This window comes from Thamnophis elegans, chromosome Z (assembly GCF_009769535.1).
Source record: "Thamnophis elegans isolate rThaEle1 chromosome Z, rThaEle1.pri, whole genome shotgun sequence".
NCBI lineage: Eukaryota > Metazoa > Chordata > Lepidosauria > Squamata > Colubridae > Thamnophis > Thamnophis elegans.
The window spans coordinates 14,139,547-14,165,153 of NC_045558.1; the positions used below are offsets into that span (position 1 = coordinate 14,139,547).

Below are 25,607 nucleotides of genomic sequence, written 5' to 3' on the forward strand. Positions count from 1 at the left end.
TGTCTGCTGACATCTAACGGTTGCTTTAAATCACTACACGGTTATGCTGTTGGCCGAATTCCTTGGCCCGAATGTCATGGAAAGAAGAAACTGCAGTTCTACATCGAGCCATTTGGCGGCGCACAATCCTTTCAGTCGAAAGTGGCTTTTATCACTCTGTGATTAAAACAAACAAAACAACCCAAATCTAAGACATATAGAAGTACGAAAAATAGAGAATCGCCATCGTGCGACATCAACGCCTTTTCGTGACTACGGAACCGGAAGTTGCGCATTCATTTTGCGATCATGGAATGATTGTCCCCGCCTCCACAAACTCTCAATATTGTCAATTTGCCTATTGGCTTAGATTTGGGCCCACATGTATATTTCCGGAAAGGAAAAAAACCTGTAGAACGTCACGTTGACGTTCTTGGGCCTCGGGACAGGGCGATCCAGAGGAAATCGACGGCTACTTCCGGTGTCAGCTCCCGCGAGAACTCTTCTCACCGGAAGTCTCGCTGCCCCGTGCCAATCCGCCTTTCCGAGCCAGGCCGGGCACCGGGCGATCGCGCTGCCGCCATGGCGCTCTACAACTTCAGGAAGATTATGGTGGTCCCGTCCGCGAAGGTAAGCCCCCGACCCCGGATCCCTCTCGCCCGGAAGGACACACGATCGCCTGGGCTCTGCTGGCTGCGGACTCCGGGGAGCTCCACGTGTCTCTGTCAGGGAAAGGATGGCGCTGGTCCTCCTCTGGCAGAGGATCCAAGGAGGCTCTGAGTCCCCAGGAGGCTCCGATCTGCACTCTGTGGAGAAAGGCCGAGGCGGCTTTATGAAGATCGCCGAATGAATCCAATCCCCCTCTTCACTGAAGCCGCCTCCATGAGCTCCTCTGCATCTGGGCTGGCTCCGAGGTTGGCATTGCAGACGACAGCATCTTTCTTTCTTTCTTTCTTTCTTTCTTTCTTTCTTTCTTTCTTTCTTTCTTTCTTTCTTTCTTTTCCTTTCCTTTTCCTTTTCCTTTTCCTTTTCATTCCTTCCTCCCTTTTCCTCCTTCCTTCCTTTTCCTCCCTTTTCCTCCTTCCTTCCTTCCTTTTCTTTCTTTCCTTCCTTTTCCTTCCTTTCCTTTCTTTTTCCCTCTTTTCCTTTTCTTTCCTCTCTTCCTTTTCCTTCCTCCCTTTTCCTCCTTCCTTTCTTTTCCTCCTTCCTTCCCATTCTTTCCCTTCCTTCTTTTCCGTCCTCCCACCCTTCCTTGTCTCTATGGAACCGGTCCCTGATGCCTAAATGGTTGGGGGGCACTGCACTACTGGAAGGTCAGGGACAGACTGTCATGGAGAAAATCTAGGTGGTTGCTAGGAGTTCAAAATGCCTTGATGGCACATCATCAAATAATCCAGAGACATCAGAGCATCATGTTGAAGCTGTAAAGAAGAAAAATTGGTGGTCCAGGTGCAGGAGGGGGAAAAGCAGCCTCAGTTCTTGTAGAGAAAATGGAAATTGCTATAAAAAAACTTGCTAGTAGTAGATTTGAAGGAGAAGAAAAATCACAAAGAGTATTCATGTTCTCATCAAAGGATTTCCCTTGGAGGTGTTAAATTATCACAAGAAAGAACAACGATGGCAAAAAATATGTAGAATAACATCAGTTGCTCCTGAAATAGGAAAATGAAGAAACTGGTGATAATGTGGAGGAAGATAAAATGATAGGGTATTCAAAAGGTACAAATTTGGCAGATCTGTTTCTGAAAACAACTTGGTTGGTAAAGAGTACATCGAAGCTAGCAGAAGTATGGTTTGCATATGTTCTCAAATAAACGAATAGATCTGTAAAGTACAGGAAAGGGATTGGGGTGAATTTTAAAAATACGATATAGTTATTGATATAATGTAACACAGACCTTTTTATTCCTTCAGTCAAGGATAGAAATTATTGTGTGTATGTGTGCATAATTTGCTTTTGAATTGTGGTGCTGGAGAAGACTTTAGAATCTTAGGACTGCAAGAACATCAAATCAGTCCATCCTAAAATCAACCCTGATTGTGGAAGGGCAGGTAGTTTGGTCACCAAAGGAGAAGAGACAACACCTTGGAAAAGACTCTGATGTTGGGAAAGATGGAAGGCAAAAGGAGAAGGGGACAGCAGAGAATGAGATGGTTAATGTCATTGATACAATGAACGTGGATTTGGGAAAACTGGTTGGCCAGTTGATGTTGCTGATATATATATCAGATTCATACTTACTGTTTAGAATATCTGTTGTAATGGTTCATAGTTTTCATTTCCTGTCTCAGAGATTGGGCAAGATTGGCACACATTTCTCCTCTTTGGAGCTGTCAACATTTTTTCATACCATTGATAATAATTGTTGCTGCTTCTTCATTTTCATCAGTTGTTATTTCTTCTTTATTTTGCAGGACTTCATTGATTTAACATTGTCCAAGACCCAGCGAAAGACTCCTACAGTCATTCATAAGCATTATCAAATTCACAGAATCCGTCATTTCTACATGAGAAAAGTAAAATATACCCAACAAAATTATCATGACAGGCTCACTCAAATAATTATGGATTTCCCAAAACTTGATGTAAGTGATTTTTCAACTAAAGCATATGTTCATTACATAAATTTAATTATATCTTCTTTCTTGGAGAAAACTTGTATAGAGGTAATCCTTGGCTTACAGCAGTTCATGTAATGATCGTTCAAATTTACAACAGCACTGAAAAAGTGACTTGTGACCATTTCTCACACTTACAACCATTGTAGCATCCCTATGGTCATGTGATCAAAATTCAGACACTTAGCAAGTGACTCATGACGGTTGCATGGTCTTGGGGTCATGTGATCACCTGATGTAATCTGATAAGCAAAGTCAGATTCACTTAACAACCAAGGTTATTAACTTAACAACTGCAACAATTCATTTAACAGCTGTGGCAAGAAAGGTCATAAAATGGGGCAAACCTCACTTAACAAATGTCTCACTCAATTGTCATAAGTTGAGGACTGCCTGAATTTTAGAAATATGGGGACTAAGGTAGTGCTAAAACATTGCTGTCAAATAATTAGAAATTGGGTTTGAGAAGGAGAAGGAATCTTAAACTTTATGATTTGACGATGGGGATAAAATTTCTATAAACAATTTGGTATTTAGTAATCGTCAATGGATCTTTTTCAATTGAAATGTTAAAATGCTCTATGGACGCTATTAATTTTTCATTGTACTTATAAAGGACTGTTGGTGGTTGGATTCTGGTATTCTCTGAAAATATAATCACACTTTATACTTGTGCTGTTACTGGCAAAAGAAATAATAAGTCATTCTTGAAATGTGTATATTATTAGATAAATCTAGATTGATAAATCTACTTTTTTTAAACAAACAGCTTCTGTCCATGCCATATCATAAGTTACTTTTTGAGTTTTTACACCCCTACCGGAATCAAATTTTCCATGGGTTCATAGAATTAGCTTTGAATTCCTTTGAATACTGGCTGAAAATCATCAGAACCAAGCCCTTGAGATCTAGTTGTTCTAATAGGCTTGGGAATTGTTATAATAAGCGTGCAGGAATGTTTGTTTATTCCTTTGTCAGATTTTGATTATAACTGTCATACTGTCAACTCTGAAGTGAACCTGGCTGGGGCCATTTTTCAGAGTTGCCACAATGCAAAAAGGATAGTGAGGGGGGAGAATAGTTAAATGGGAGTTTTATAGCTAAAACAAAATAGTTTCCTGTGGGAACCAAGGACATTCCAACAGGTGGCTGGAGAATGAGGGGTAAAGTAACCAGGCAACAAACCAGCATGTTGATTGGACCAACTGACTGTTTGGGGAAAGGGGGGGGGCTTTCACTTTTTAATTAGGTGAAAAGCTAATTAAAAAACCTAAGGTGTTCACCAGATTGCGCCAATATGATATCTCTAATAAAATTATTCATTGAGGAATCTATCAGCCTCACGGTTCTGCTTTCTATGGGACTATTACTTGGAACCCCGATACATACTTTTCTTTCTTTTGCATTTTTTATATATTGTTTTTAATCCTGGAGAAGGTTTTACTCTAAATCTCTACAGATTACAACAGGGGTCCCCAACCTCCAGTCTGTGGACTGATACTGGGCCATGGCATGACAGAAACTAGTCCGCACAAATGAGCCCCATCCATGGGATGCAGGTAGTAGGTGAAACCATGCCCCCTCCAGTCCATGGAAAAAATCTCTCTACAGAATCAGTCACTGGTGCCCAAGAGATTGGGGGCTACTGGATTAGAGTGCTAATACATACCTATACAATCTAATTAAAAGTTAAATGGAACTGTATATATTTTATTGACAAATTGTTTATTAAATATATTACTGATCAATTCTCTTTTTTATTGATTTCAGGATATTCATCCCTTTTATGCAGATTTGATGAATGTACTCTACGATAAAGATCATTACAAGCTAGCTTTGGGACAAATAAATATTGCCAAAAATCTGATTGACAAGTAAGAGAATTTCACTATGTACATACTTATTAGGTGTTACATTTATATCCTATCTTACTTCTGGAAGCTCACCTGATTGACAATTGAGGATTTCCCAGCCAATTTATTTTCATAGCAATAAATGTGTGCAGCTGGGAGGGAAAGATTGGCTTGAAGTCACCCAGTAAATTCGGTACTCAATTGGAGATAGGCTTTGACTGGCCTCTCAACTTGCAGTTCCACACGTCATACTAAATAATGACTTGCTGAACTACGACTTGCTGACTAAAAAGTAATAGACAGTCCTTGTTTACAAGCTAAGCAGTGTTTCTCTATCTTAGCAATTTTTGCATATCTTAAAGTTGCTAGGGACATGGTGGCTCAGTGGCTAAGACACTGAGCTTGTCGATCAGAAAGCTGGGCAGGTCGGCGGTTTGAATCCCTAGCGCCATATAACAGAGTGAGCTCCCATTACTTGTCCCAGCTTCTGCCAACTTAGCAGTTTGAAAGCATGTAAAAATGCAAGTAGAAAAATTGGGACCATCTTGGTGGGAAGGTAACAGTGTTCTGTGCACCTTTAGTCATGCCGGCCACATGACCACGGAGGTGTCTTCGGACAGCGCTGGCTCTTCGGCTTTGAAAAGGAGATGAGCACCGCCACCTAGAGTTGGGAACGACTAGCACATATGTGTGAGGGGGACCTTTACTGTTTATCTAAAGTTGCTAAGGTTGAGAAACACTGAGTTCAGGGGAAAAAATGAAATCGAAGTCAAATATATTTTAATTCACTGTGACAGATGAACTGATAATATTTATATTTTTCTAGCTATCATTCTTTGTTCCTTCTAACCCACTGATAGTGTCCTATCAAGTGAAATAAAATTGTAACAAAGTTAAACATTCTCCTAGCTGATAAAGTATACTGTAGATTTGATACCTGTTTTTTTGACTTAGTGTTGCCAAAGATTATGTGCGTCTGATGAAATACGGGGATTCCCTCTATCGATGCAAACAGTTGAAACGTGCAGCCTTGGGGCGGATGTGTACCATAATCAAAAGACAGAAGCAGAGCCTGGAATATTTAGAACAAGGTATGTCAAGAATAGAAAATTACTATTTATTTACTAAACAAATTTATATGGCTGTCCAAGTCCCACATAGGTGACTCGAGGCTGCTTACAACATTTAAAAATTCACCAAGATCCCATTCCATCCCATCCTCCCCATGGCAGCAACAACACAAATAAACTGCTTGGATTGTCTCCATTTATGATCCCTATGCTCGCTGACAAAGCCATTTTTAAGGGCTTTTTGGAAAAGCAACAGTGAGGGAACCCAGCCACACCTGGTGGGGATTGATGTTTCACAGAGAAGAGGCCACCACCAAAAAGGCCCTTTTCATGGTCCCACCAGATGTAAATCCCCAATCAATGGCTCCAGTGGTTGCTTATGGATGAACAGTCCATAAATACAGAGCAGGTGGCTAGATTCTGCGCAGCAGCACTGGGGATTCGTTGGAAACAAGTGTCTAATCCACCAAAGCTATTTTATAAAGCAAAGGTAGCAAACCCTTTGTACTGCTTATTCCTTTCCCTTTTAAGTATTAAACTGACTACGGGCCTCACAGTTTATGGATTGTAATTTTAATATAGTGAGACCATGTATAATTGACAGATTGGATTTTATCATAGATTTTATCTGTTATTTTATTCTAGAATTTTTAATTGTATATTTACTGACTGTTTTTATTTGTTCTGGTTTCTGGCCTGCTCCCTGTAAAACATCATCCCTGCATAGATAAGCTTCCACATTGATACTCTTTCTCAAGGCTCTGAAGACATAGTACTGCCAACAGGCCTGGAGACCTCAGTGTGATATGGACACCATCAAGTAGTTTGTCCGATTGTTGTTGCTGGGCGTTGAGGAGTTATTTGCTTTTTATTTTGAGTTTTATCCTTTAAACCACCCAGTGGTCCTTCAAATACAAAATGGTATAACTGAATGCATTTGAGTGGGTTAAACAGGTCAAGCTGCATAACTTAAAACCATAATGAATGACTGAATATTTAATACCTTAATGGCTAAATTCATATGATACGCAAAATCAAACTACAATATTATGTATCTAAACAATACGTTTGTGTTCTTTTTTTAAAATTTCAGTACGACAGCATTTATCACGATTACCAACCATTGATCCTAACACACGGACTCTCCTGTTGTGTGGGTACCCCAATGTTGGGAAATCAAGTTTCATAAATAAGGTTAGTGGATATGTCTTGCGTCAGAGTCACACTAAATTAGAATGTAATAATAAACACTGAGTAAGCACAAGTAATTTCTTAGCACTGTATTTAAAATCGCAGGCTTAGTTAGATTGAGAACAATCCTCTTGATGTATCGTTTCCTAAACTGAGAAAATACATGCTAGTATTTGTTAATAATAGTTGCACATCTTACCTTATAGTAAGATATAGTCGTATATCTTACAAAAGATTATAAAAAAAATACATCTTCCATTTTCCTGTCTTCAGAAAATAAAATATTTTTATTCTGTGCCACCCCAGTTTAGAAACATTTATTGTATGTGTTGGCACATTTACTGATGGTTGGATTCAGAACAGAAGTTGTTTCATAAATGACACCCTTTTTTGTTTTAGGTAACAAGAGCTGATGTAGATGTGCAGCCATATGCATTTACCACAAAATCTCTGTTTGTGGGACACATGGATTACAAGTATTTGCGTTGGCAGGTAAAAACTGTCTCTTAGTTAAATCAGTCAATTGTTCCTATTTAAGGGAATATGTATTTTTTTCTTTTTGTCTTATAAACTCAGGTTTTGGAATTTTTGCTCTAAATTATTGTTACTATTTACTTGTTATGTTCCAGGTGGAAATTTGAAACAGGGCCATAAGTATCTTTGGAAGGGGGTGGGGTCTGTTGGAACTTCAAATGTTCATTAAGTGACCAGATGTAAGTTGAGAATTACCTGTGTTTGTATAGGCAGTCCTCAACTTACAACCAAAATTGAGTCTAAAATTTCTGTTGCTGAACAAGAAAGTTTTTAATTGAATTTTGCCCCATTTTACAATCTTTTGCCCCATTTTACAATCTTTCTTGCTATAGTTGTTAAGTGAATCTGAGTTCCTCATTAAGTTTGCTCGTCGGAAGATTGCAAAAGGTAATCACATGACTCCAGGATGCTGCAACTGACATAAATACATACCTGTTGCTAAGCATCCAAAATCTGATCATATAAATGGGGGTGCTGCAACGGTCATAAGTGTGAAAAATAGTCATGGGTCACTTTTTTTAGTGCTTTTGCAGTTTTGAATGGTCATTAAATGAACTGTTAGAAGTCAAGGACTACCTGTACTAGCAATAGCACTTAGACTTCATAAATCACTTCATAGTGCTTTGCAGCCTTCTCTAAGTGGTTTACAGAATCAGCCTATTGCCCCCAACAATCTGGGTTCTCATTTTACCCACCTCAGAAGGATGGAAGACTGAGTCAACCTTGAGCCTGGGGGAATTGAACTGCCAAATTGCAGCTAGCAGTCAGCTGAAGTAGCCTGCAGTACTGCACTCTAACCGCTGCGCCACCTTGGCTCTTTATTGTAAATCAGCAGTACCCAACCTTTGGGGTATCAGGTACTGGTTCCATGGAGAGAGGTTTTTCCATGGATTGGAGGGGGCCGTGGTTTTACGTGCTGCCTGCATCCTGCGGATGGGGCTTTGCTTGTTTGCACAACCAGTTTTTGGCATCCCGCTACCCGGTGCCGGTCCCCAAATCTGTGGTTGGAGACAATTGAAATCACATTATTAATGCCCTACTTTCATTTGAGATGGTTTCTCAGATGGGGTTTTGCATTTTACCTTGCTCTTGTTCTTGTTTGTTGGACCAGCTCTCTTAATTTTCTACTGTTCCATTGCAGGTCATAGATACTCCTGGTATTTTGGACCATCCTTTGGAAGACAGAAACACCATTGAGATGCAGGCCATAACTGCACTTGCCCATCTCCGGTCTGCTGTGCTCTATGTCATGGATATATCAGAACAGTGTGGCCACAGCTTGGAAGAGCAGCTGGCACTTTTTGAGAATATTAAGCCATTATTTGCCAACAAGGTGCCTGGGATTTTACCCCTTTATGTTTTAAAGCTTCCGTGTTTTTTGTTAGAAAATCCAAGCTGGCTTATTCAATGTTTTCTTTCTCTTCCTTATTTTAGCCTCTAATTATTGTAGCCAATAAATGTGATGTAAAAAGGATTTCTGAACTTTCAGAACAGAATCAGGTGAGTAGTTTTCAGAAGCAGTGATTACACAGACAAAGGCATGCTTATATCTTGGTTGACTAGCCTCTTCTCTTCCTCCTCCCTCCTTCCCCTTCCATTAAACCCCCCCCCCCCCCTGTTTTGGTGGCTTGAGTGCCTCACTCCCAAATCTTTGAGGTCTATACAAGATCTCAGAGATCTGGTGGTCTGCCATGATGGACTCTTAAGATATCTTTATATATTTTTAAAAAACACATATCATTTCTATTTGCATTTTCTATTGCAGTCTAGGCATTAATCATTCAATATCTACCTTTGTTGTTCTAGCCAAGCAGTCTGTTTATTGCAACTTTTTTTACTTTCTATCTTCACTTCTGGTGGCAGCTGATTGATTTTCCCCTTCAGTTTATTTATACCTGGCCTTTATTACTTTACAAATAATTCAAGTGGTGAACATATCCAACACGTTTTCCGTCTCCTATTTTCACCTCCCATTCTGCACTTTTCTCTGCTGATGAGCAAAGTTCATCTTGCAAGCCTGAAATCTACCCACATACTGAAAGATTTGTTTTTTTGTAATGTTAGTGGAATATGAAATAATAATACCCACTCTTAACCTTCCCTAATAATCAGTCTGTTTCAGACTGCATGTGCCTAAAGCCAGGGTTTTTTCCCATAACATGGAAATATTAATTAAACTTAATTAAATTTAATTAAATCAAAAAGTATGTTTATATGACAGACAGACAGACACACACACACAATGTCCTGTATACAAGTAAGTGTACAGTTTTGAGGTTGCTCTGTATTCCAGTGCAATCTTTACATGATGTTTCATGTGGATAAATGTACTATTTGGATACCTTAGGGTCGAGGGTGCGTGTAATTAATTTTGCCAAATGCTTTCATTTATCTATCATCTTTCAGAAAATATTTGCTGAATTAGAAGCTGATGGACTTCCTGTGATCGAGACAAGCACTATGACAGAAGAAGGTGTTATTCAGGTTAAAACTGAAGTGAGTGAATGCGTGTATATTGAATATCTACATTGGGTTCAATTCCCTTCTGCTTATCCAGTGGACTATTTTGCAGCTTGCATTAAAATATTGCATTAGAAAAACAAAAACAATTTTTGCTTGATCTTTGCACTGTCATAAAATCCTCCCGTTTATTAGATGCTGGGTTCTACTTGCTTTCCCTTGTTCCAATGTTTGCAGCAGATGCTAATGCCAGTTTTCTCCCCTGCTTATGGCTGTTTGGCACTATATTGTTTTTTAAAAATGATTTTGTATAATGTGGGCGGTTGAACTTTCCTATATCATTGTACATAATCAAAAAGAGAACTTAAAAAAATAGATATTCTCTATTTGTCAATTCCTGGAAATCGCTTGCAGCAATTCGTCATCAGGCTCCAGTGTAGGAAAAATATCTTTCTTCTTTCGTCACTTTTTAAACCGCCGTTGTAACTTTGAACAGTCACTAAATGAACTGTTGTAAGTCGAGGACTACCCGTAGCTTTGCCTTATGATTTGGCTGTTGCAAGGGGACATGTGATTACACCTTCTCCAAATTCTTGCCTTACTGTTATTTCTTTTCTGATCAGGTACTAAATTACACTTCTTGAAATTGAGAAATTCTTCTCCCCAGAGATTGGTCTTGTCATAGAATCATGTGATATTGTAAGGAGCCTTTTATCCCAAATGTACTTTTTCAAGAGGCAATTAATTGGACTTCCTTGTTTTTCTTTGAAGATATTTTGCTTCTCATCCAAGAAGCTTCTTCAGCTCTGACTGGATGGTGGGGAAACTTCTTGAATGAGAAGCGAAACATCTCCAAAGAAAAACCAGAAAGTCCAGTTGCCTCTTGAAAAAGCACCTTTGGGACAACCAGGACCTGAATGACTGAGAATCTCCATGTACAAGAAGCCATTTAGTTCCTCAAGTTCAATACCGTGTTCCATACGGAAAGTCAAATGAAAGCATTCTAATCTGACATAGTTCTAACATGCAAGTGCCTCCCTATAACTTAAATCTATTAAAAGTAGACCTCAACTTATGACTGCAATTAAGCCAGCCAACTTAGTAGGTTGTAACAGTTGAAAAGCGAGTCATCATGTGACTGGACCTGACTGCAAGCTTTTTTTTGCAAGAGTTGTTCGGCGGGTGCTGCAATTCATTAGCAAGCCCGTTGATCGCTGTAGTGTCTGTTCTTTTCCAAAAACCGGAAGTCAAAACAGTTTTTAGAATATATATATATATATATCAGTTACATGACCGTGGAATGCTTCAAACAGCCATAAATGTGCTCTGGTTGACAAGTGTCCCAAATGAGGTCATGTGACCGCAGGCAGAGCAAAGATCATAATTTTAGAACTGGGTTGTAAGTCGCTTTGGGCAGAGGGTTCCTACCGTTAACTCTGAACGATTGATATGCCTCTGGTTGTAAGTTGAGGATTGTCTGTAGGTCTGGATCAGTGTTAATGCTTTGCTTGGCTTCAATATTTCTTGAATTAAATTTTTTTTTTATTATTTTCAGGCTTGTGACAGGTTGCTGGCCCATCGCGTTGGCACCAAAATGAAAGGAAACAAAGTGAATGATGTACTGAACAGGCTACATTTAGCTCTTCCAACAAAAAGGGACAACAAGGTGTGTGTGTGTGTAAGAGAGAGAGAGAGAGAAAGAGAAAGAGAGATATTGTATCTCATTGCCTCTATTGCAAAGATGTATCCACATCTGGCAAACTTTCCTGTAAGAGTTTCCAGTTAAATACATATGAAAAGGCATTAGAGTGTATGGATCTTTTTTTGCAGTGGGGGAAAAAAATTAACAGTGAAGATTTGTCAGCTTACAGACTGAAAGAAAAGGAGGAGGATGTTGTCCTGCTCAGTAACCTAGTACAGCGGTCCCTAAACTTTCCGGTTCTGCAGACTAGCAGGGGCAGTCTGTTGGGCTGGGGGTGTTGGAGACAATGCCCACCTCTTGCACAAATGGGGCTTCGTGTACTCGCCTGCTACTCGGGTGGCCCGGTTCCCAGTGGGCCATGCCCCTGCAGGCTGGGGACCCATGAATCCAGTACATATATAAAAAGGAACTTCTTCAGTTCACTTTGTGTTTCCTTCCTGCATTTTAGGAAAGGCCCCCTTTTATTCCGGAAGGAGCCTTGATGCGGAAGAAGCACATGGAAGTTGATGGCCCAAAAAAGAAACTGGTAAGTATTTTATGAAAAAATTCCACATTTTAGGGGTATAAATTATAAAGGGACATGGTGGCTCAGTGGCTAAGATGCTGAGCTTGTCGATCAGAAAGGTAGGCAGTTCGGCAGTTCGAATCCCTAGCACTGCCTAACGGAGGGAGCTCCCGTTACTTGTCCCAGCTTCTGCCAGCCTAGCAGTTCAAAAGAACATAAAAATGCAAGTAGAAAAATAGGGATCACCTTTGGTGGGAAGGTAACAGCGTTCCGTGAGCCTTCGGCATTTAGTCATGCCAGCCACATGACCACGGAGATGTCTTCGGACAGCGCTGGCTCTTCGGCTTTGAAACAGCGATGAGCACCCTCCCCCCCTCCTAGAGTCGGGAACGACTAGCACATATGTGCGAGGGGAACCTTTACTTTTACCTTAGGGGTATAAAAGAAATAATAATTTATCTTATGTTGCACCTCTATTATTTTTATAAACAACTCAAGGCAGCAAAAATATCTAATATTTCTTTCATCATCCTGTTTTCCCTACAACAGCAACCCTGTGAGATAAGTTGGGTTGAGAGGGAGAGAGAGAGAATGACTAGCTCAAAGTCATCCAGCCTTAGCCTTCCATGCCTAAGGCAGGACTAGAACTCAGTCTCCTGATGATTGGCCCAAAATCAGCCAGCTGGCTTTCATGCCTAAAGTGGAAACTAGAACTCACAATCTCCCGGTTACTAGCCTGATGACGTAACCACTAGACCAGTTTGTCTCTCTGTGTGACTTTTTTGTGATTTTTGTGAAATTTATAAGAAACTCTTAACTAATTATGCATCTTTGTTGCAGGAGAAAGACGTGGAAATGGAAATGGGGGATGAATATATATTGGATCTTAAGAGTAAGTCTCAAGTTATCTTTCTGTTTAGAAATGCAACAGTTTTACACAGTAGGTCACTATCAGATTATTCCTTTTTTGTAAACAGCTAAAGCAGAAATAAATTAAATAAAAAACCACAATTCTCATAAGTTCTCATAAGTTCTAGGCCTACATTTTCCCCTTGTATTGAGTTGGAGGTGGACTGAGGAAGCGCAATCAATCTCATTGTACATATGTTGTGCACTGACAAATAAATAATTCTAATTCTAATTATATTGGTAGGATCCATTCCCTTTTTCATATTCTATTAAGAATGGTACCAAGTTGTAGGCAGGAATTACTCCCGACTAGTGGAGAATTCTATTCTATAGGCTTTTAAAACCATATATAGTTCAAGCATATATTTCAAATCTATATTTTTATCTAATTTTGATATGCTTCAGAATTTAAGGAATGTTGTCGGTTGAAACAAACAAGCTTAAACCTCCATTATATATAACTTACTTCCAGCATGTAATTTATTACTTTAGGATGGGTTTTCTTATTAACTGAATATAATTGCTATCAACTGAATATAATTGCAGGGATTTTAGAGTTGCACAAATAAAAGTCCTTCATTTTTTCCCCCTGCTTTAAGAATATTGGGATCTGATGAATCCATCTGAAAAATATGATGTGATACCTGAGATTTGGGAAGGTCATAACATAGCTGATTACATTGACCCAGACATCATGAAAGTAAGTATTAAACTACTGCTGATGTACTAGATAGAAAAAAAATACCGTATTTTTCAGATATAAATACTGAAAATCTGGGTGCATCTTATACACTGAATACAGCATTTTTTGCCTCCTGAAACCCCGCCCCCTCCACCAAAATGGCCGTGCATATCTTTTAGAAGGCTTTCAGAGTGCTCTTGAGGTCTGGGGAAGGCAGAAATGAGTGAAAAGTGGGCTGTTTTTTGCTTAATTTTCTCCCTCCCAGCCCCCAGGAACACTCTACAAGCCTCCTAAAGGCTTGCCCTTTTTTTTTTTTTGACAAAAAACAGGCTGTTTTTTTGCTCATTTTGCCCCTGCCCCCAGGAGCACTCTACAAGTCTCCTAAAAGCTATTCATACTGCTCCCCCCACTTTTTTTTGAAAAAAAAAGGCTGTTTTTTGGAGGCCTGCAGAGAGCAAAACCTTTTTTAAAAATTTGCCTCTTCAAAATCTTGGTGTGTCTACTCTGAAAAATACGGTACATGTTCTGACATCGCACAAGTTTCTTATTTTTCTCTATGGTGTTGTGCATATGGTTTCAATTCAAAATTTTCTCTTTCCAGTTCTGCTTTACACTCAAAATGCATTGTATAATCAGTTTGGGACATTTGTGAGCTCAAACCAGTACAGGTAGTCCTCAACTTAATAACAGTTCGTTTAGTGACTGTTCAAAGTTCTGATGACACTGGAAAAAGTGATCTATAGACATTTCTCACGCTTACGACCTTTGCAGTATCCCCATGGTCATATAATCAAAATTCGGAGGCTTGACAACTGATTCATATTTATGACAGTTACAGTGTCTCTGAGTCATGTGGTCACCTTTTGTGTCCTTCTGACAAGCAAAGTTAGTGAGGGAGCCTGATTCACTTAGCAACTGTGTTACTAACTTGACAACCACTGTGATTCACTTAAAAATTGTGGCAAGAAATATCATAAAATGGGGCAATGTGCACTTAATAAATGTTTTGCTTAGCACCATCAATTTTGGGCCCCATTGTGGTCGTATGTTGAGAGCTACCTCTATCAGAATCATATTTAAATTTTTATTGCCATATAGACAGTCCTACTATGTGAAATGAAACCCCATCGGCTTTCTAGCTTGGCAGAGGAAGTAAGAATTTGTGTGAATTGTCTGAAGGGCAGTGGTGGTCTATAAGAATAGGAATTTGAATAGAATAGAATAGAATTCTTTGTTGGCCAAGTGTGATTGAACACAAGGAATTTGTCTTTGGTGCATATTCTCTCAGTGTACATAAGGAGAATAAAATACATTCATTAAGAATACTTAGTGATAGTCAAGATTACTAATAAGCTAGCAAATTGTACTAGGAAACACATAAAAACAATATAAATTGAAAGATACAAGCAACATGGTTATAGCCATAAGTGGTGAGAGACAGATACTAGGAAGGAAGATGATGATGATGATGATGATGATGATGATAATAATAAACACTGGTTGAGAAAAATAAGGTCACAATCATAGACATCGCAATACCAGGTGATAGCAGGGTCGCCAAGAAGGAACATGAAAAAATCGCAAGATACCAGGACTTAAAAATCGAAATTCAACGACTATGGCACAAACCAGCAGTAATAATTCCAGTGGTAATTGGCACACTGGGTGCTATTCCAAAAGCACTGGAATTACATTTAAAACAGTTAAAAATTGACAAAATCACCATCAGTCAAATGCAAAAAGCCGCACTGCTTGGATCTGCACGCATATTACGAAAATACGTTACGACGTCCTAGGCCCCTGGGTGGGGCCCGACTAGTAACCAATGCCAAATCCGGCGAAACAACTGGCCGCTGTGATACAATTGTACAATAATAATAAATTGATTATAAATTGCAGCACAATTACTGATTATAAATTGCAGCACAATTCAGTAGCGCAAATGATCCATTGGAATTTGTGCAAAAATTTTAATATTAAAACAGCAACAAACTGGTGGGAACATCAGCCTGAAAAAGTCACCGAAAATCAGATGGTCAAGATCTTGTGGGATTTCCGTATACAAATGGACAAAATACTGGCGCATAATACACCAAACATCACACTGGTTGAGAAAAACAAGGTTACAATCATAGATATTGCAATACCAGGTGATAGCAGGGTCGCCGAGAAGGAACATGAAAAAATCGCAAGATACCAGGACTTAAAAATCGAAATTCAACGACTATGGCACAAACCAGCAGTAATAATTCCAGTGGTAATTGGCACACTGGGTGCTATTCCAAAAGCACTGGAATTACATTTAAAACAGTTAAAAATTGACAAAATCACCATCAGTCAAATGCAAAAAGCCGCACTGCTTGGATCTGCACGCATATTACGAAAATACGTTACGACGTCCTAGGCCCCTGGGTGGGGCCCGACTAGTAACCAATGCCAAATCCGGCGAAACAACTGGCCGCTGTGATACAATTGTATAATAATAATAATAATAATAATAATAATAATAATAATAATAATAATAATAATAATAAAAAAATACAGTCTTACCATGTTTCCCCGAAAATACGACTTGTTCCAAAACTAACGCCTTGCCACATTTTTCACGTGGGCAAAAATATAAGCCCACCCCTGAAAATAAACCCCCTGGACAACGCCCCCCTCTGGCCAGTGGCACTCTGCCCGTCCCTCATCACCCGTGTCTTGGCACATTCGGGATACCCCCTAGGTCAGTGCATGGAGCTCTGCCCGCTGGAGAGTGGGGTTGCGCAAGCGCCTGTTCCGTGCCTAGCCTCACTAAGCCCTTGCGTAGTTCTCCCAGGGCGCCGCCGCTGGCAGCCGCCACACTCCAAGCATAAGTTCAAACTCCAAAATTCGGGGCCAAGTCTTCCAGCATCGGCCGCTCTAGCAATGCTCTCTATGGTGGCCCGGCTGCTGGAAGACTCTGTCAGGAAGACTCTCTCTCCGGCAGCTGGCCCACCATAGAGAGCACTCATAGAGCAGCCGATGTTGGAAAACTCGGCTCTGTGTTTTGGAGTTTGGAAGTTATGCTCAGAGCGTGGCCGTAGCAGATGGCGGTGGTGTCCTGGGAGAGCTGTGCAAGGGCTTGGTGAGGCTGGGGGCAGAACAGGCGCTTGCGCAACCCCTCTCTCCATCCGGGCAGAGTTCCATGCACTGACCTAGGGGTATCCTGAATGTGCCAAGCTGCGGGAGCTAGGGGGCGGGCAGAGTGCCACATGGCTTGGCGCCCTAGTGATACCCCCTAGGTCAGTGAATGGCGCTCTGCCCGGCTGGAGAGGGGATTTGCCAGGCGGCTGCTTGTGAGCGTGGTTACCTCATAACTGCTTCGCCCCTGAGGCTGTGCCCGACTCTTCAGAAGCCAGTTCACAAGGGAGCAGCCACTCGGCAACCCCAAAACAATAAGCCCTCCCTGATAATAAGCCCAAGGTCATATTTCGTGGGGCAAAAGAAAATAAGACCCAGTCGTATTTTCGGGGAAACACGGTAGTAAATTATTGATAGTGGTATGGGAAATAGTTGTTAAGCCGAGTGATGGCATTTGGGAAAAAAACTGTCCTTGTCTCTAGTTGTGTCTGGTGTACAGTGCTCTATAGCAGTGGTTCCCAAACTTGGCAACTTTAAGACTTGTGGACTTCCAACTCCCAGAATTCTCCAGCCAGCAGAATTCTGGGAGTTGAAGTCCACAAGTCTTAAAGTTGCCAAGTTTGGGAACCACTGCTCTATAGAGTCATTTTGAGGGTAGCAGTTGAAACAATTTATGTCCAGGATGTGAGGGGTCTGTAAATATTTTCACGGCCCTCTTTTTGACTCGTGCAGTGTACAGGTCCTCAATGGAAGCAGGTTGCAGAGCCAAACCAACAGATATGGAGGTCCAGATGACAGGCTCAATAATTCCTCTGTAGAACAGAATCAGCAGCTCTTTGGGCTGTTTGAGCTTTCTGAGTTGGCGCAGAAAGAACATTCTTTGTTGTGCCTTTTTGATGCTGTTTTTGATGTTAGGCGTCCATTTTAAGTCTTGAGATATGATAGAATATACACAAAGAAAATACACAATAGAAATCAGTTTCTAATCCATTGAATGTGGCGTCTTTCTAGAAATTGGAACAACTGGAGAAAGAAGAAGAGCTAAAGGAAAAAGCTGGAGAATATGATAGTGATTCAGAAAGTGAAGATGAGGAAATGATGGGAATCAGGCAGTTGGCACAACAAATTCGTGAGAAGAAGAAACTGAAGATCCTGGAATCAAAGGAGAAGGACATACACGGGCCCAGAATGCCTAGAACAGCTAAAAAGGCAAGTATAAAAAAACTTTGGGTAAGAATTTGGTGGGATGTGAGTGCGTGTGTCATGGACAGGAGGAATTTAGACTGGGAAAGAAATAAGGGACTCCAGTAGATACAGATAGGCCTCGACTTACAACAGTTCACTTAGTGACCATTCGAAGTTACAACAATGGTACTGAAAATAGTGATATGACTACTTTTCACACTTATGACCATTGCAGTTACATGATTTACACTTAGATGCTAGATAATCGACTCACACTTATGATGGTTGCGATGTTCAGGAGCCATTTAGGTCACCTTCTGACAAGCAAAGTCAATGGAGAACACACATTCGCTTAACAACCAGTTACTAATTTAATAACTGCAGCGGTTCACTTAACAAATGTGGCAAGAAAAGTTCTAAAATGGGACAAAATTCACTTAACAAATCTTTCACTTAACAACATAAATTTTGGCCTCAAAATTGGTTGAGGACTATCAGTATCTTAAAAGTTGTCAGGTAGTCCTCAAGTTACGACCCTTTTGCCGATTTTACATCCTTTTATATGCAGTGATCATTAAGTGACTAACAGTAAAGCGAAGTCATTGTTCGCTATGGTGCAGTTTTACGAAAAACTGGATGTAAGTGCTAGGTTTTTTTGGGGGGGGGGTTATAAAATAGTCATATGATCATGGAACCCTGCAAATGTGATCATGTTGCTGGGTTCCAAAGTTTGGTCACGTGGTTATGAAAGTTGAATTTAGGTCTTAGATTTCTTATCAAGTATAAATCATTTACGGTAGAAGGAATTAAAACCAGTAGATTTTTCAATGGGATTTTCAGCTGTGGTTTGCTTTAAAAAGTACTGATTTACTTGGGTTGCCTATACAGGCAGCAAGGTAAAAAAAAAAAAAAAAGGAAAGAAGGATTTCCTTATGCTGAAGGAAATCGATAAAAGTAGTCCTTGACTTACAACAATTTGTCTAGTGGTCGCAATTCAGTGGTGGGATATGACTGGTACGCCCCGGTACAGGCGTACTGGTGCCTGCTCAGAGCACCAGGTACTGTTCGATACGGTGCTCCAGAGGGCCCACCCATCGTCCTTACCTATATTTGAGTCGATCGGGGCTTAATTGGAGCATATAGCACCTGCACGACGCTCTGCTGAGCAACTGGAGCATCGCGGGCAGTAATACGCATGCACGTGCTCTGCACATGCATGTGGTGGACACCCGGCCCCGTTGCACCGTACCGGTTGCACTGGGATCCGGAACCCACCACTGTCGCAGTTTCAACAGCACTGAAAAATGGACTTATGAGCGGTTTTGACACAGCATCCCGAGTCATGTGATCACAGTCATGTGATCAAAATTCAGGCGCTTGGCAACAGGCCAATATTTATGATAGTTGCCCTGTCTTGAAGGGTCAAGTGATCACCATTTTCAACCTTCCCAGCCAGCTTCTGACAAGCAAAATCAATTGGGGAAGATTTGCTTATTGACCTCATGATTCACTTAACAACTGAGGTAATTCACTTAAGACTGTATTAAAGAAGGTCAGTGTACAGTGGGGGCACTCACTCAAAAAACTGCCTTACCTAACTGTGGCAATTTTGGGCTCAATTACATTCATAAGTCGAGGACTTTCTGTCTGGTTGTAATAAATCCGCCTTATCCAAAGTTCCTTTGTATTCCTTTCATGGTTCATTTGCATTCATTTTGGTGTTTGGGTTTTTAAAGAAGTGTGTGCAACATGAAGATTAGACTAAATGATTGGCAAAAGGTTTAGGATCCCCTGGTATAGAGTGATGTGTCAATCAAATTGGGTCATTATATTTATTGATTACCATTCCCATTTAAAACATTTAGTGATCCATGTATCACACAATCAATCTAACAATTAGTAAGTACCCAAACGGGACATTCAAGGCCCTGCTACTCTTTCCATAATGATGATGATGATGGTATAATAAGTGAGGAAACTATTCTGTTGCCTGACTCAAATCAAATCAGGGGGCTGCCCTTGAAGAGTATCCGAAGACTGCAGTTGGTCCAGAATGCAGCCGTGCGAGCGATTGGGGGTGTACCTAGATACACCCAGGTTACACCTATCTTCCGCGAGCTGCACTGGCTCCCCATTGGTCTCCGGACACACTTCAAGGTGCTAGTCGTTACTTTTAAAGCCCTACATGGTTTAGGACCTGGCTACCTGAGAGACCGCCTCCTACCAGTTACCTCCCAAAGACCGATAAGATCGCACAGATTGGGCCTCCTCCAGGTGCCATCGGCTGGTCAATGTCGGTTGGCGAATCCTCGGGGGAGGGCCTTCTCTGTTGCTGCCCCGGCCCTGTGGAACGATCTCCCCGTAGAGATCCGGACTCTCACTACTCTCCCGGCCTTCTGCAAAGCTGCCAAGACCTGGCTGTTCCGGCAGACCTGGGGCTGTTGATGAGTATCCAGCCCCACACTAAGCTGTATGCATGATGTGAATTTTTTAATTAACTGTATTATTATTTTTAATTTTTATATGTCTCCTATTTTGTCTGTAAGCCGCCCAGAGTCCCTAGGGAGTGGGCGGCATACAAATGTCATAAATAAATAAATAAATAAATAAATAAATAAATAAATAAATAAATAAATAAATAAATAAATAAAACCACTCTGGCCACATCACAACAATCAAACCAATGAAAATGAAATCAATATAAGATAGCAAGTAAATGAAGTGAAGACTTTTGCTCTTACCTTATCTCCAGCCTGAGTGACGAACCAGATTTTCAGCACTCTTCTGAACAATGGCGGAGAGGGGATTCAGCTCTCAAGGCCAGGGGTGTCAAACTGGATCCCATTGCGGGCCACATCAGGAATTTGTTTGCCCTTGGGGAGGTGGGGGGGGGGGGTGGCCTGATCATTATGGCCAACTGGGTGGATGTGGCCAGTCCCTCGCTGTCTCCAGGACAGTCCCATGGCCCAACTCAGTGGCTGGATCCGGCCCGCAGCCGCGTGTTTGACACATCTGTTCTAAGGGAAATCTTACTCTGGAGGGCAGGACTGCTACACTTCTGGAGCTCCAAGAGATGGACCTGTTTAATCCAGTGGCGGTGAACCTTTGACCTGTGTCAGAGTTGTCACACTCCTATTTATGCCACTCATGACACTGTTCTTGGAAGCATGAGCTTTGAAAGCGTTCTTTCATGATTTTGGGACACTGGGAAGGTTGGGTGAGCTTGGGACGTGTTCTTGTGTGGTCTCTTGCGCGGCCTCTGGAGGCTCTGAAAATCATGCTGGAATGGGAGTGTCTGCCTTCACACGGTTTTCAGAGGCCCTGGAGAATCATTCTCCAAAGCCGCTTCAAGAATAGTGGTCTCTTGTGACGCAGAGCAGCCTTCAGTACTCCGCAGGAGCATATCAGCTGAAAGAAAACACCCCTGGAAGGCAAATAATCCCCAGCAGATTCTGGAGAGCCTTCGACCTGGAGGACAATCACACCAAAGTTACAACAGTAGTGAAAAAGTGACTTATGACACTCTTTTCACACTTGCAGCCATTATAACCTTAACCCTCCCCGTAGTCAACTGGCATATAGTCAACTTATGACTACAATTGAGCCCAAGATTTCTGTTTACACGCAATAGCTAAGTGGGTTTGCCCCATTTTATGACCTATCTTTCCCCAGTTGTTAAGCCCAATCACTGCAGTTATTAAGTGAATCTGGCTTCCCCACTGACTTTGTGTGACGGTCGCAGAAGGTGATCACATGACCCCAGGACACTGCAACGGTCATAAGTATGAACCAGTTGCCAAGTGCCTGAATTTTGATCACACGACCATGGAGATCCTACAAACGGTCGCAAATGTGGAAAAAGATCATAAGTCACTTTTTTTCAGTGACTTCAGTTGTAGCTTCGAATGGTCACTCAATGAACTATTGAAAGTTAAGGACCACCTGTACTTATGACAGTTGCATCATCCTGGAGATCATATAATCACCATTTATGACTTTTCCCTGCCAGCTTCCAACCAGCAAAGTCAGTGGGGTAAGCCAGATTCACTTAATGACCAGTTCACTTAACAATTGCAATGATTCACTTTACTGTCACGAGTAAGGTCACATAAAGTTCACTTAACAACTGCCTTGCCTAGCAGCAGAAAGTTTTTACTCAATTATGGTTGTGAATTGAGGATTCCCTGTAGTCCATATAACTCCAGAGTATTTATAGTGACCACTATCTGCCATCCAAGTAATTAGATGGGAGCAGTTTAAGTACACGATTACTTCAGCCAGTTTTCCCTAAAGATAAAGCTGGTTAAAGATTTCATTATCTGGAGGCCTACACATTCGGAAAGCTGAACATAAACCACAATTCTTCCCCACTTCAATCATGGTTACCCAAATTCTTCTGCATTTCAAAGATGGTTACATCCTATTTTTGAATTCTTTGCAAAATTAAAAATACTGTTAATTAAAGACAGCAAATGTAGAACAACCTACATTTGCTGTGTTTTTTTATTAATTAAAAGCCTCGATTTTGCAAATAATTCAAAAATAGAACATAAACTATGTTTATTTATTCATTCTTTTTAATCTCACCTTTATTATTTTTACAAATAACTCAAGACAGCAAAGAAATCCAACCTACCTTACTGCTCCTGTTTTCCTCACAATAACCCATGAGGTTGGCCAAGAGAGAATGACTGGCCCAAAGTTAGCTGGCTTTCCTGGCTAAGTCATGCCTTGAACTTGTAGAAGAACTAAAGAAGCTTCTTGGATGAGAAGTGAAACATTTTTAAGGGGAAAAACATATTTGGTTTGGGTTTTTTTTTTAAGGAAAAGCATATTTGTGACAAGAGGCCATGAGTTCAAGCCCTAACTAACTAGGAAAGGCAGCTGGGTGATCTTGGGCCAATCAATCCCTGTTAGCTCACTTCACCTCAAAGGGGCTATTGTTGTTGCGAGGAAAATGTGTTGAATGTTTGCTGCCTTGAGCTGTTTGTAAAAATAATAAAGGTGGGATACAAGTAAATGAATAAATAGAGCATCCTCCTACATATGCTATCTTTTTTAAGTAGCAGAATTCTTAATTTTGCTAACAATTCAAAAAGAGGCTATGCAACCATGTTTGAAGTAGAGAAGAATTGTGGTTTATATTTGTTTCCCTAATTTGCAGGCTTGTACCTATGATAAACTTCCATCTGAAATCTCTAATCAGTTTAACCTTGAGGAAAAACTAGGTTTTCTTGGTTTTTGTCCTGGAAATGTACACAAAAAGCACTGAAGAACTTTCAGTATAAAAGAACAGAAGGGGTCTTGGAGATATTCTGGTCCAAACACTGATTTGGTGGCTTAGTAGCTAAGACACTGAGCTCATCGATCAGAACGGTCGGCAGTTCGAATCCCTAGTACAAGTTTCCTGCATGAATAGGGGGTTGGACTGGATGAACTCTTAAGGTCCCTTCCACCTCTGTTAAACTGTTAAACCTCTTGACCAGGCAGGAAACCCTATACTATTTCAGATGAAAAGTTGTCCAAAATGTTTTCAAGGGGAAAAAAAGGAAGAATGTCCAGTGCCTTTTGAAAAAGCACCTTTGGAATAACCATGACTTGGATGATTGAGAATCTGCAGTCATGATGGTCTGTTATTTTCTAGCCTGGTGATCTTAGCCACTACACCAAATGTACTCTCAACTTGCAAGATTTATTGCATTGGGATGCATTATGCTATTTGGCCACTTTTGCCTGCTGCCTGTGTACCCAAACTGTTAACTGGTAAAAATTCAAAAGTTTTGTTAGTGAAACGGTCTTTTCCAGATGTGGAATAGCAAAAGAGCATTGGAGCTGTTGATTTCTCATCTCAAACAGCTGTGCTGCTCTGCACTCTGCTCTCCCTTGCTTTTGAGAAGTTCAGGGCTGTTCCCTAGGTTCCTTAGTGACTGAAAATTAGCTAGCAAAAGGGGTATGGTGCCCTGCTCCTTTAAGACCTCACCTTAGCCAGCCCACCTGCCCAATAAGAGCAGCTATAAAAGCAGAGCAGCAAAGAGGCTGGGTGTAGTAGAGCTGATTGTGGAGAAAGAGTGAAGTGACTTCGGTGTTGGATTGAAGGTATTTTGGGGGAGTGAAAGGTTGCTTATGTGTTGGCTCTCTGGGATTTGGAAGGTGGCACTGGCTTTTGGATATGGAGAAAATAACCTCTGAATTTTTTTTACTTCTGCCTTTAGGTTCAACAGAAAACCCTTGAGCAGGAGATGACAAATCTGGGACTTAGTGTAACTGGAAATTCTGATGTAAGATATGCTCTTTTTTGCTTATTATTTCCCCCTCCTGTATCATTGCTGCACGTGTAATTTTAAAAAAAATAGAGTTACACTCTTTGTAGGTTCTCATTTGATACTAGAATCTATGTTAATAGGACACAAGGTTGCATGCAGCAAGGCATCTGATTAACTTTTTAAGGTGTCTGATTAGATTCTTTTATCTGCAAATATTCAGGTGCATTATTTAGCCGGGGGAAGAAGGTCCCGCAGTATCACCCGTAAACGCAAGCGAGAAGATTCTGAACCACCCGCATCTATGCCAGTAAGCCGTAGCCGCTCTACTACCCCTCGTGATGTGTCTGGCCTTCGTGATGCTAGGGTATGTCTCAGTTTTATGAAATTATCAGTTTATTCAGATATATGTAAGTGCATATATTCACTATCAGCCAAGTTATCTATAGTGTGAATTTTCAGCTTTGAATAGGTTTTTTTTTCAATGGAAACTGAAGTTCCAACACATATGGAGCAATATGTGGCCATATAATATTTAAATTCATATTGTGCACCTTTTTACTTACAAATGTTTTTTTTTAATAGATGGTAAAGAAAGCAAAAACCATGATGAAGAATGCTCAGAAGGTGATGAATCAATTGGGCAAGAAAGGTGAGGCAGATAGAACTGTCTTTGACCTTAAACCCAAACACCTCTTTTCTGGAAAGAGAAAAGCCGGCCCAACCACCCGAAGATAAAACAACTGTTAAGAAAAAAATAAAATAAAAGATGTCTATGTTGACACAAATAAAACTTGCAAGCATTGAAATCTGCCTCCTTGTTTTTCTTTAAAATAGTTCTCTTTAACTGTTACAGGTCTAATTTTCAAAACTGCTATCTTGGGTTATTCAATCATGATGTTGAGGAAAGTGGTTTCCTTAAACTGCAATTATAGAGCAACAATTCTGGTTCAGGGGTATACTTTGGCAAAGAGCCTAATCAAACCATGTCAGACCTTCAGTGGGCTATGGGCTACCTGGGATAAAAAAACATTCAAACTTAAATTATGAGTATGCAAAGTGATTCATGCACAGAACAGCTGCTTGGGTTAGATTTATATTGAAATTTTGGTCTATGGAAGGAAATGATACTTTTAACCTGGGTTGTGAAATAAAATACATCTGTTCTAAAGTAATGGTTTGAAAGGGTATTAACCCCAAATAAGGGGACTGACCATGATGTATGTGTGTATTTGTAGCAGCAGCATGACAAAAAGGCACTGTGAAGCCTGGTTGTGGTGTTAGGAATAGGCTGTTGGATAGCCATGATGGGAGTTTGTTCCTGAGGCTAATGAAACAAAGATACACAGCTGAAACAAACAGCTGAGGAGGAAGGGGGAAAGAGAATGGAAGCAGCTGGAAGATCAGGACTTCATTTTAACCATTACATTATCAAGGGAGGGGGGGAAAAGGATGGAAAGCATTTTCACTACATACATCCCTTCGAGTAATAAGTAATTGAAAAGGCTACCCTTGCTGTAAGAATCAATTCTATACAATGAGAAATTTCAAAA

The 25,607-nt window shown here is 40.7% G+C and overlaps 1 protein-coding gene across 1 annotated transcript; it reads left to right on the forward strand.

Annotated features, from left to right (window-relative positions):
* The first annotated feature begins 481 nt into the window (after positions 1 to 481).
* GTPBP4 (GTP binding protein 4) lies at positions 482 to 24,863 on the forward strand. The gene is made up of 17 exons (XM_032237314.1): positions 482 to 609; positions 2,395 to 2,565; positions 4,369 to 4,472; positions 5,406 to 5,542; positions 6,615 to 6,715; positions 7,112 to 7,204; positions 8,388 to 8,579; positions 8,681 to 8,746; positions 9,653 to 9,742; positions 11,262 to 11,372; positions 11,857 to 11,934; positions 12,754 to 12,805; positions 13,422 to 13,522; positions 17,621 to 17,818; positions 24,007 to 24,072; positions 24,278 to 24,421; positions 24,640 to 24,863. Exons 1-17 carry the CDS (start codon positions 562 to 564, stop codon positions 24,790 to 24,792), a joined length of 1,905 nt encoding a protein of 634 aa, XP_032093205.1. The 5' UTR covers positions 482 to 561; the 3' UTR covers positions 24,793 to 24,863.
* Positions 24,864 to 25,607: the final 744 nt, after the last annotated feature.